This window comes from Canis aureus, chromosome 7, assembly GCF_053574225.1.
Source record: "Canis aureus isolate CA01 chromosome 7, VMU_Caureus_v.1.0, whole genome shotgun sequence".
NCBI lineage: Eukaryota > Metazoa > Chordata > Mammalia > Carnivora > Canidae > Canis > Canis aureus.
Window position 1 is genome coordinate 37381656 of NC_135617.1, and position 12532 is coordinate 37394187.

The following is a 12532-nucleotide window of genomic DNA, read 5'->3' on the forward strand; positions in this document are numbered from 1 at the left end:
AGCAGGCAGTTCTGTTATCTCTGCCCAGCATTCCACCCAGCAGATGCAGACATTGGGAGAAGAATGTAGAAAGCCATGGGCATTTTCATCAGATGCATTTACCAAAGAACTACAACAATAAGAATCTGTTCATTAGGCACCAAAAATAAGTGGTTATTATGAACACATGCCTCTTGCTGAATGTATGCCATAGAGTCACTTTTAGTTAGATGAACATGTTTCTATAGAGAGCTGCCATTAAAAAAAAAAAAAGCTGCCATAATTAGCAGTGTTTGTGATGAGAAAATCCTAGCAAAGATACTTGTTTTCTATTATAAAAGTGTGATATTTTCTCAAATGCAGCATTTTCCAAGTATTCCACTGTTCTCTGTCCTTATTAGGCTTCATTATATATGGAATAACCAGTGATTATAATATTTGCCAACTTTCTCTGTGCTGAGCCCTCTTCTAAGCACTTGAACTCAGTGAATCCTCACAACCACTTTATGAAGTAGGCTGTATTATTGTCCACTTTTTAACAGATGAGAAAACTAAGACATAGAGAAGTGATTTCCCAAAGGCAAACACATAAACAGTGATAGAAGCAGAATCTGAACTCAGTGTACCCAGCTCTAGAGTCTACATTGCCTTCTTAAGTCTGTACACCATTGTTTCTGTGAAAATAAATAAGGGCACCTGGTATAATCATGAAGCTCCAGTCCACGCAACTGAGAAGAATAAAAGAGCAAATTTCTACAGAATTTGTATGTATCCATTTGCCTTATAACCAAGGCCAGTAAGTTACAAATATGTAAGTAGCATTGGGAGTGTGATTCTTGATGAGAATGACAAGGCCTCTTCCCTAGGGGTGAAGAAGGAGAGCTGAAGACTTCATGGGAACCCCAGGAGGTGAGCAAGATCAAGTCCAAGCAAAGGCCTGCCCTTGGTATGCTGGCTTCCTCAAGAAAACAGGTGGAAAGTATGAATATCACAGAGGAGCCTGGAAAGTTTGTCCAGGAGCCATTTTGCCTGTTGTGTGCTCCCTATCAGAAGTGTGGGTGCCTGTTCCTTGCACAGAACTGGAATTACAGTTAGAATTTAGGGACATCTTTTAAAACGTTAAAAAAAAAAACCCACATGGGACAGCACTATGGAAAAATATACAATTGTGATATATGATTCATATACAGTTCTTCTAAATTTATTTCTCTGGTGTTTTATTTGTGGCCTGAAGTGTACAAAAGTGACTTTATTATAAATGTTTGCAGATATTTTAAAAGTCATTCATATTCCTATTTGGATGGCAATTCTTTAGATATGCTTCATCCTGAGAGCTAAAAACACTGCTACTCAGAATTGTGTTCTATGAATTCTGTTTGATTAGATGTTTAGAAGACAGACTTTGAAATTAGATTAACTGTCTCAAACATACACATTAAAAAGATTCCCTAAAAACTAAAATAAGATTCATTAAAAATAAGATTAAAAATTCTCATTAAAAATAAGATTCCCTAAGCTATTAAGATATGTCTTAGTTTTTTCCAATATTCTATAACTGACTAAACATTTAACTAATTGTGAAAAAGAATTAAAATATGCATGCTTTTCCAATTTTTAATTACTGAATAAGAAAATAAAAACAAAGCCTAGACTTGAATTTTTTTTTTTTTGTCTATATAAAGCATAATTTTTTTTTTTTTTTTTTTTTTTTCAGCATTCTCCTGGCTGGCTCAGTCAGGAGAGGATGAGACTTTTAAATAAAACATACTTTTTGGAGAAACAATTGAAGAAAAATAACATCAGGGAAATCTTTGACTTGCAACAGAGCCTGCATATTTCTAGGTAGGTTTTAAGGATATATTTTGGTTTAAAACATACACCTTGACAATTTATCCCCATAGCACAACAGGAGGATAAGCAAGCAGTCTTCCTGTGGAAGCATAGCAACTTTTTTGAGAAGGAGGAAAGCAGTAATCACTGTATTGCTCAAAACAAAGGCCCTATTTGCATAATAAAGGTCTGATTTCTAGTTTGTTAAATCCAAAATCATTCAAGACTAAGGGAGGAAAGAAGACACACAAATATGGCCTACAGGTACATGAAAACATGATTAGTGGTCACTAATCATCAGTGAAATGTAAATCAAACCCACAATGAGATATCACCTTGCACCTGTTAGAATGGCTATTATAAAAAGATGAGAAGTAACAAATGCTGAGGAGAATGTGGAGAAAAGGGAACCCTTGTGCACTGCTGGTGGGAAAGCAAACTGATGCAGCTACTCTGGAAAAAGAGTACGGAAGTTTCTCAAAAAATAAAAAATAGAACTTCCCTTAGGGTCCAGCAACCTCATTTCTGGGTAAATACCTGAAGGAAATGGAATCATTGTATTTATAAATACACACAATGGAATATTATTCAGCCATAAAAAGAATGAAATATTGCCATTTGTGACAACATAGATTGACCCTGAGGGCCTTAGGCTAAGTGAAATAAATCTGACATAGAAAGACAATACTGCATGGTCTCATTTATACGTAAAATCTAAAAAACAAAAACCCTGAACTCCTAGAAATGGAGTAGACTGATGGTTGCAGGGAGGGGGCACGGAGGTGGGTGAAGGGGGATCAAAGGGTACACACTCACTGTTATAAGACAAGTTCTGAGGGTCTAATGTACAACATGGTGACTATAGTTAGCAATACGGTAGCATACACTTGAAAATTGCTACAAGAGTAGATCTTAGAAGTTCTCACCGCATACACACAAAATGGTAACTATGTGAGACAATGAAGTGTTAACTAACTTTATTATGGCAATCACTTTGCATACATATGTATATAAAGTTATCTAATGATGCACCTTAAACTTACACAGTATTATATGACAATTATATCTCAATAAAGTTGGCAAAAAACCCCAACTGAGTAATATATGACCACATCTACATTATCTACTCAAATGCACCCTAGTTACTAAACTGTAATGAATTGTTCACTGCTCAGAAAGTTTTAAAAACCAGGATATGAATCAGCTTTGGGTTTCTTAATAACATATTTAGAAACTCATTAGTAATGTCTATTTAGACCATTCAGAAACTCACTAGCAATGGAGGAATTTATATTTCAGAAATTTGAAGGATGTAAACCTACCATTTTGAATTCTTGACCTGTTATGAAAAATTCCTTTTTATGGGATTCTTAATGCTAACTTAATTCATAATATATACCATTGGTCATGCAATAGATCCAGCTTTTCATGTTTCTGAGTCCAAAAATCAGGTTTACTTTTTTAATCTAAAATTCCTAGTTGTAATTCTGTATATGAACCTAAAAGCCAGCTGTGCCTTAGACCTTGGGCTCAGATCATTTGTTGTTATCAAAGGGGTACATGAGGCTAAAAGCTCACTTGCTACACAAATGGAAACCTTATAAATGGAACAAATCCCCAGTGTGCTTTTTGGTCTGTTTTCTATGTTGGGTTTCAAAATAGTAACCTTAACATTAACAATATACTGCTAAGCACAATTTGTATGGAAACAAATTGGGATAGATTTGTTCCAGGCTCAGAAGTGATTTCTCCCTGATGTAGGACAGAAACTTGATGAAATCTTGGTAACTTCAAGCACTAACTAGCCATCTGAAAGCATAGGTAGGAAGAATAGCTGTCCTCCACTCAGGTTATGTGAGTTGAAATCTTTCAGTTTCACCTTCAAGGTAAGAATAATTTTCTTATATTAAATGCATATTGCTGCACATGACCAATATCTCTTTATTAGGGCCCATAAGCCAGCTTACCACATACCCTTTCTCTCTCCTCCTCTGTAGTCCACCAGGTTTTACAAAAGTGAGTTGTTCCAATTTATAGTACATTCAGAAAGTTCTGAGACTGTCAAATCTGATATTTTTGCACTGAGTGGATCAAAATGGATGTAAATGAACTAAACTTTCAATCAGATGTGATTTGAGTATACAGTGATATAGTTTAGTTGTAATAGAAAGTAAAAGAGCTTAAAAGGCCCAGAATAATTCAGATTAAAATATCTTGGGGTCTTTTTCCATTTTAAAATGAATTGAGCAATTCTGTGTGGTTGAGGATTGACAGCATAATGGAAACAGAGCTAACTGCAGAATTTCTTACCAGGTAGGTAACTGCATTAGCAGCAAAACTCATAATGTAGTCTGTTGGTTGAAAAAAGTATGAAGGAGCCTTCTGTTTTCTTATGAGGTGCTATATTCTCATAGTTCTTGACTAATTTCACTTACTTACTGCCAAATTGCAGTTATTGGAAAATGTTCTCTATCCTATAACTTTTAGCAATATTATGAGAGACCTCATGGATATTGATTCTTCTTATAATTTGTTTACAACCATAGAAAAACATGAGTAAAACTGCTTCCAAGTCTCATCTTCTATTTTTGATGTAACTATAACACAAGATATTGCTATGTAATAGTAACACAATATATCTGTATATATTCCTGAGGATTGAGTAAAGGTTAAAATGGTGGGCCAGTATATCAGTGATCTTTGAAAGTTTTATATTTCACAGTAACTCTCTTCTTTTCTAGACAGACCTTTTTGTGGGATAAAATGCATAACATATATATTATAGGCAGCTTTTATACAAACTTTATGTATATTATTGCTCATGTGTATCACTTACCAGAATCAAGAGACAACTTGAGGCCAGTTTTGTGTGTTCAGGGATGGTGGAAAACACTGACAAAATCAAGCAACCAAAGACAAGGAGAAAACTGTAAAACAACAACAAAAAAGAGAAATATGATAAGAACCTTGCCTTATCATGACAGATTTCATTTCTTGTTTTTATAGTTTAAAGCACCAGACCCACTTGAATTGGTATTGATTAAATCATAAGAGCCTTGGAAGGGACTAGCTATTTTGAATATCAAAATATAATATGGGGGTGCATGGGTGGCTCAGTTAATTAATCATCTGACTCTTTATTTCAGCTCAGGTCATGATGTCAAGGTCATGAGATCAAGCCCTGAGTTGGGCTCCACGCTGGGCATGACCCTGCTTAAGATTCTCTCCCTCTCCCTCTTCCCCCCAACTCCTGCTCCCTTTACCTCCCTCTCTCTCCCCCTCTCCCTACCTCCATATAAAGTATAATGTATGGTGAGCATGGAGTTCCTTTACAACATCATTGATGAAGACAGTGTTACATGGTGTGTGTTGCATGCTATATTTAAATGACTGCATCTGAAAATGTGTGAACTTCTCATTAATCCTCTTACAAGTGGGGATCCTGAGAAAGGTCCTGAAAGTATGTTTTTTCTTTCCTACCCCAGGAGCACATACCATAGCTATTCTCCTTTCAAAGAAGCAGAATCCACCTCACATTTGGCAGTTCTGGTGACCCATCAAATGTTCTAAGTGGCTGTTACTAAGTCACTGGCTCATTTTCACAGTCTAATTTTGCTCTTGGATACTTGTTTGTCATTCCTTTATAATATTAATGAGAACATAAAATGAAGGGAATGATTTCTTCTGCTACCCATGTACTTTTCTATTTCCCTGCAAACTGCTAAAGAGATGACCCCCTCAGCTCTGTCTATTCATAATACAGCACTAGGGAGCAGAAGTGAGGAGCAGCTTTTTCTACCAATCAATCTACAGACATTTTTAGTCCTCAAATTATGGTACTTTCAGGATCCAGGGATGGAGCTAAGTTCCCAAGGAAAATGTCTAATAAAAAGAGAAGGCTATTTTTAAAAAATATTTCATTTATTTATTCATGAGAGACACAGATAGAGAGAGAGGCAGAGACATAGGCAGAGAGAGAAGCAGGCTCCATGCAGGGAGCCTGATGTGGGACTCGATCCTGGGACTCCAGGACTATGCCCTGGGCCAAAGGCAGATGCTTAACTGCTGGGTCATCCAGGGATCCCTGAGAAGGCTATGTTTTAAGTTGAAATTACTTATCCTGAAATGGAAGATTAAAAAACAAACAAACAAATAAATAGGGGCACCTGAGTGACTCAGTCAGTTAAATGACAGTTGGTATTTGCTTGGGTTGTGGTCTCAGGATCTCAGGCTGATCTCAGCCTCAGCCCTGCATCAGGCTCCATGCTCAGCACAGAGTCTGCTTATCCCTTTCCCTCTGCTCCCCTGCTGCCTCTCTCTCTTTCAAATAAAGAAATAAAATCTTAAAAAAAAAAAAACAAAAAAGAAAAAAAATACTTGAACTACTTGCTCTAGGACATACCTTTTACTTTTGTGTATCTCTGGGAAGCTCATACAGTAATCTCCCCTAAAATACTAGTTTCCACATTCTTATATATGGCACTGGAGTTAGTTTCTGCCTCCTTTTGGTTTACCCTGACATGCTGTCCAAGCCTTTGTATCGCACTTGACTGGGAGCTCTGAAGGACCTACTATAACCACGGATTGGTAAATTATGGCCTAGGGAACATATATGGCCCCTAAAGCCTGTTTTTGTTAATAAAGTTTTATTATCACTTAGCTACACTCATTTGTTTATGTATTGTCTATGGCTGCTTTCCTGCCACAAATGCAGAACTAAGTAGTCATGGCAAAGACAACTTGGCACACAAGACTAAAATATGTACTCACTGACCCTTTTAGAGGAGAAGTTTGGACCCATAACCAATACCATGTATTCCTTGTTTCTTTAAATTGCTGACAATACAGAACAAAGTCAAAGTTCATAATTGCTTATGTTCTGCTGTTGATGATTATTACTGACATTCATAGAGGGTTTTCTGTAAGCCAGACATAGTGCTAAGCACTTCCACATGCATTATCCAAGTCATTCTCACAAATTTATGCAGTAGAAATATCACTATTCCCATTTTACAGATATGAACATTGAGAATGAAGAACATTTATAACTCATCCAAGGCTGTGTAGCAGAAAGAGGATTCAGGACTGTCTGTCGTTGAGCTGCTGTATAGTGTTGCTGAATGAGCATGGCTAGATGAGAATGGCGGTACCATTCTTGGTTCTGCAAGACTTTTGGGGATACTTCTCTACTTCTTCAAACTGAGAGGGAAGTCTTATCATTTCATTTTCTAAAAAGATTTTATTTATTTATTCATGAGATACAGAGAGAGATTGAGGCAGAGAGATAGAGGGGACTGATACGGGACTGGATCCCCGGACCAGGATCACGTCCTGAGCCAAAGGCAGACACTCAACTGCTAAGTCACCCAGGTGCGTCCCAGTACTTATCATTTCAAATAAAGAAGTCTCCAAGGAAAAGGAGTGAAGGTTTTTCCACTAGTGAAAAAAACCTAGTATATGTCGTTAATAACTACTCACTATACTTTTGACTCATGTATCTAAGAGTTCAGGATACTTTGGATTATACTTTAAATTGGCTTTAGTGGAATGGAAATTGTAAGCCAGAAGTGGAATTCAGTGCACTTGCAAACTCCCAAGCTACTAATGAGAAAATGAAATTCAGGGATCACAAAGACAGTTGGGAGGATGTGATGCGGCAACAAGTAAAGATGATGACAGATATTTCCCCTCTTGAGAGCAGCTGTATGCTTTCCTTGTCCAGGCTTAACAGAAATCATTAGAAAAAGGAAGCAGGGCATTATTTAATCTCTAAGACATCTTCTTCCCCCAAGAGCATCCCAGTGGTATCTTCATGGTCTCTGTGTTCAAAACAGATCTATATCATGAGTCCTTGGCTAATTCCTTCTTCATTAATATTTGGGTGTTGCTTAAACCTTTTCCTTCATGTCACTGCTTTGCCCCTTTCTTTCTTGAGCCAATTGTAGTACACTGTTTTCTAAGAGTAGTTTCTGTACTAGAATTCTGTTATGTCTATAGGGGGCCATCTGAAGACAGCAAGCCAAAGACCTTCACTGCTCAGACTGCACAAAGGGCTATAGAGAGAAAATACATTCATTAATTCATTAATTCCTTTGTCTCCCAACCATTTATCCATTTAGCCAATCAGCAAATATAGATTAAGTATGTAATACTAGCCTGAGTCATTCTTTGCCTTGACAGAGTTTAGGGTCTGTTGAGGCATTACAGAACAGTAAACAGAAAATTAAATAAATATGAAATTATTAAATCAATTTAATTTAAATTAAATAAGTAAACATTTAACAGATGTAAACAGAATTAAGATTCTGAGTGATGATTGGGAAAACACAGGGGATGAAAGAGTATATAGTAGAGAAGGGGTTAGGCAGGATTGTTTACTCCATTTGAGGAGTTGAGTGCAAAGTAAAAAATGTTGTCCCTTTGTTAAAAAACTGAAGGAGTACCTTGGTGGCTCAGTTGGTCAAGCAGCTGACACTGGTTTTGGCTCAGGTCATGATCTCAGGATTGTGCGGTCAAGCCCTGCATTGGGCTCTGCTTGGGATTATCTCCCTCTGCTTATCTCTCTGCCCCTCCCCTCAGTCATACATGCCCTCTATCTCTCTCTCAAAAACAAAAACAAAAACAAAAACAAAAACAACCTAAAAAAAACTCTTACGAATTTCAAGATGGTGATAGCTAAGTATGGCACCAATTTTTGCACCCTTGTAAGCACTGGGCTCTGTGCAAAGCACAGATTGCATGCCCATGAAGCCAGACTTGGGGTTAGGAAGACTTCCTGGAGAAAGTGATGGTCAGACTGAGCCCTGAAAGCCCAGCAGGAGTAAGCACAATGGTTGGAATGGCTGGGGAGAAGGAGCATTCTAGTCCATGAGGGCATGTGGGTGAAGGCCAGGTAAAAGAACAGTATCACTAAAATTTACCAATTAATCAATAAATTAGAGTTAGTGAACACCTGCTTATCCTTCAGTGGTACATGAAAAGTGTAAGGCAGTTCATCCCTACAAATTCATTTTTTGCATAGGAATTGTTTCAGTTCAATAGAAAACATGTACTGAGAACCCATTGTAAAAAACAGTATACCAAACTCTACTGAGGTACAAGGGATAAATTAAAGCAGTCTTTTTTTTAAAGAATTAAAAATATAATGCGGCTGGAGTTTAAATAAAAAAAAAAACTTTAAAAAAATCTAATGCGGTTGACTATATGATCATATAGTAGTCTGCCCTTATCCATGGTTTTACTTTTGTGGTTTCAGTTACCAGTGGTCAACTATAGTACAGAAGCAGATGATCCTACTTCTGATAGGTCAGTAGTTTCCTAGGGTTACATCACAATGCTTATGTCATTCATCTCACTTTACTTCATCATGTAGGCATTTTATCATCTTACATCATCACAAGAAGGATAAGGGTGAATATAGTACAATGAGGTGTTTTGAGAGGGAGAGACCACATTCACATAACTTTTATTACAGAATATTGTTATGATTGTTCTATTTTATTATTATTTATTGTTGTTAATCTCCTACTGTGCCTAATTTATACCTTAAACTTTATCATGGGCATATACAGGAACAAACAGTGTATATAGGCTTGATATTATCCACGGTTTCTTGGAGTGTGTCTCCTGCAGTTAAAGGAAGATTACTGTACTGGATCATAACGAAGGGCAGAGGCTGACAAATGCTAAGAAAAATACGTTAGAGGTTGAAAGCAGGGAGGGGTTCTCCTATTCAGTTGGGAATGCTGGAAGCACATCAAGAAAGTCTTATGGGTGATGCTTGAGATTGTCTTTGAAGGAAGAGTAGAGTTTCAACAAGAGAACTTTCTGGAGAGACACATCCCAGAAGGAGAGTCCAATGTGAGAATGGTGATAAGGTAGAAAATAAATGAGGTAAAATATCTGTTCCCTGTTTCATGAACAAAAAGTAATTAAGTTTGCAGCACAGGGTAAGACAGTTGTTGAATTGGGAGTCTGGGTCATGATGTGGAGAGGCTGGTATGGCAGGGTCTATCTTTAGTTCAGTAGATAATGGGGAGCCATTGATGATTTTTGAACAGGGAACTATCATCAGAATTGCACTCTGGGAAAATTGAATTGTCAGCAATGTGTGTTAGGACTTACCTGAGTAGTTAAGAAGTAGGGGCAAGAGTAATGGTGATCTAGGTTAGGTTGTAAACTAAGTGGTAGAAATTAGAGTGAAATAGAGAGGAAGACCACAGGGAAACTTGTAAACACAGGAGCTCCCTGACTTGGATAGTTATTAAATTGGGCAGTGGACATTAGGAAGGGGTGTAGTGACTGAAGGTCTGAGGTTTCCATTCATAGTTACTACAACACCCCTAAGAAGTCAGGAGGAGAAAAGTCAGGAAAATCAGGAGAAAAAATTGATTTTGAGAAGAGGATAAATCCAGTTTTAGACATCTACATGGAATTGTGGGTCTAAATCTTGGGCACAAAATCTGTTTAAAGTGATGGAAGTGCTTTTTCCCTAGAGAGAGTGAATATACAGAACATGTTATCCTTAAGAAAGTGCCGACCAAGCATATAACGTTTAGGTAAATAAGCATAAAAGCTATTTGAGGAACATTTCCTGATCTTGTAGAATGACATCATGGGGAACAATGAATACATTCTGCTATGAATTGGCTTTTAGTATCATTGCCAGAGAAAGGCTCACTGGCTTGAGAAAGCACTGAACTGACAGAATGATCCCTTTGAGGTGACAGTGTTTAGGCCTTGGGCTCATTGGCAGTGACATGGTACACCACTGGGCTTTGAATGTGGTTCTGCTGACATCATTGCTTTTGAGGGTCCCACACAGATGTATGCTGGCAACTGACCACTACCCCACTCCACCTCTCTATTGATCGAATAAAAGTGGGAGCAGTGGCAAGAGTCATTGGATGCAGAGTGTCTTAATCTAGGGTCCACAGACTTCCAAGGGGTCTGTGCATAGAATTTAGGGGGGTAGTGAGCATGGATGGGAAAAAAAAAATTACTGCTTTGTCACTAATCATGGCAACAAACCATGATGACATTAACAGTATTTGTGACTTTGTTACTTATAGAAATCACAGATATTGTCATATGCCATTTTATAGTAGTAGATAAAACCGTAATTGTTTCATCTTGCATACTTATTTTGCTCATCATTTCAAGATTATTTATGGTAGTTATTAGACCCGCTTCTGGGTTTTTAAAAAAATGTATTAATCAAGAAGCACAGGTATTACTATATCAGAAACTTGTTCAAAATTGTAACGACAGCATTTCAATATAACTTTTTTCTTTTGTAATCACATGTATTTTATACATTTAAAAATGTTATTCTGAGGGATGGTTCACCAGACTGCTGCAGAGTCTAAGGCACACATGAAAAATTAGGTTCCTGTGCAGGGGTGAGGATGGTAGATTAGGAAGGCAGGGGTGGGGACCTGGAAATGGCCTGTTTTGGCATGAGTCACCACCTTACTTAAGTAAGTTTTAAGATCAGTTTGAAAAAATATGGCCATTTTTTCTTTTATATATTAATCCCCAAATATCCATATTCTTTAAAATTATTCTGCAAGAGTCATTGGCCTTTATTTTGCCTAAAGAAGTCACTTATATCTTGTTTCTAAGGCAATTATCTTCAATTCAGACCTTTGTCTAAAACTCCTCTAGAAGGCAAAAATTATTGTATGAGGAGAAGAACACTTATAATACAAAAAAATTACCGGTTCAAAGGCCTCTATGTTTATTCAAGGAAATTACCATCAGCTTTTCTTATGGGTTAATTAAGAATCAATTTGTCAGAATTAATTTGGTAAAAAAAAAAAGGAAGTCTTACTTGGAAATATCACGGGTGCTTGTGGAACAGATGATGTCCAGCTTTCAAAGCTTGTGCTTCAAGCATGGGTTTGTTTAGCAAGAATTAAAGTGATGTGAAAATAAAGCATTCAGAAGAGCTCTGCTGATGCTTTGCCAAATGAACCATGGCAAGTTACACCATGTCATTCACACAAACACAGAACCCCCAGTCACTCACAAGCAATTATGAATAATGCAACGAAGACAGGAGAAACAGAACTGATGTTTAAAGTAGACATCTCAATGAACTTAGTTCATTGAGGATGCAAATTAACAGATTGAAACAACCACATTTCTACCTAGAAAGTGCTGTCTGCAAGTATTTTGGTGGACTATAAGCTTTCCATAGTATAACTTCCATGCAAGTCAACTACAAAGAAGACATTGGGGGAGGTAGATCTTAAATATTTGAAATGGAATGGAATCATGGAATGAAAGTAAAGAATGCTAACAGGAAGTAGACATAGAGATTTTTAAGGAAACAACTCTTTGGAAATATCTTCTGAAGGAAATTCAGCCCTGCCTCTGACTTTTCATAAATTTTTAAGTATTGCTTACCAGGGCAGCCCTGGTGGCCCAGCGATTGGGCAGCCCGGGTGGCTCAGTGGTTTAGTGCCACCTTCAGCCCAGGGCCTGATCCTGGGGACCAGGGATGGAGTCCCACTTCGGATTCCCTGTATGGAGCCTGCTTCTCCCTCTGTGTCTCTGCCTCCCTCTCTCTCTCTCTCTGTGTGTGTCTCTCATGAATAATTAAAATCTTAAAAAAAAAGTATTGCTTACCAATATATTTCAGTACATTTGATGGAAGGCTTTATGAGTGCATCATGAATTAGGATGACTGGAGTATACATGATGATATTAGTGACCAAAG

General features: G+C 37.4%; 1 protein-coding gene across 3 annotated transcripts in view; it reads right to left on the reverse strand.

Moving 5' to 3' along the window:
- The window catches only part of KCNQ5 (potassium voltage-gated channel subfamily Q member 5), a 499459-nt gene that overhangs the window by 164444 nt on the left and 322483 nt on the right, over window positions 1–12532 (reverse strand). For all 3 annotated transcript variants that reach the window (XM_077903397.1, XM_077903400.1, XM_077903399.1), the window contains exon 2: window positions 4646–4736. In XM_077903397.1, the coding sequence (XP_077759523.1) occupies window positions 4646–4736 (91 nt within the window). The remainder of the gene's footprint in view (window positions 1–4645; window positions 4737–12532) is intronic.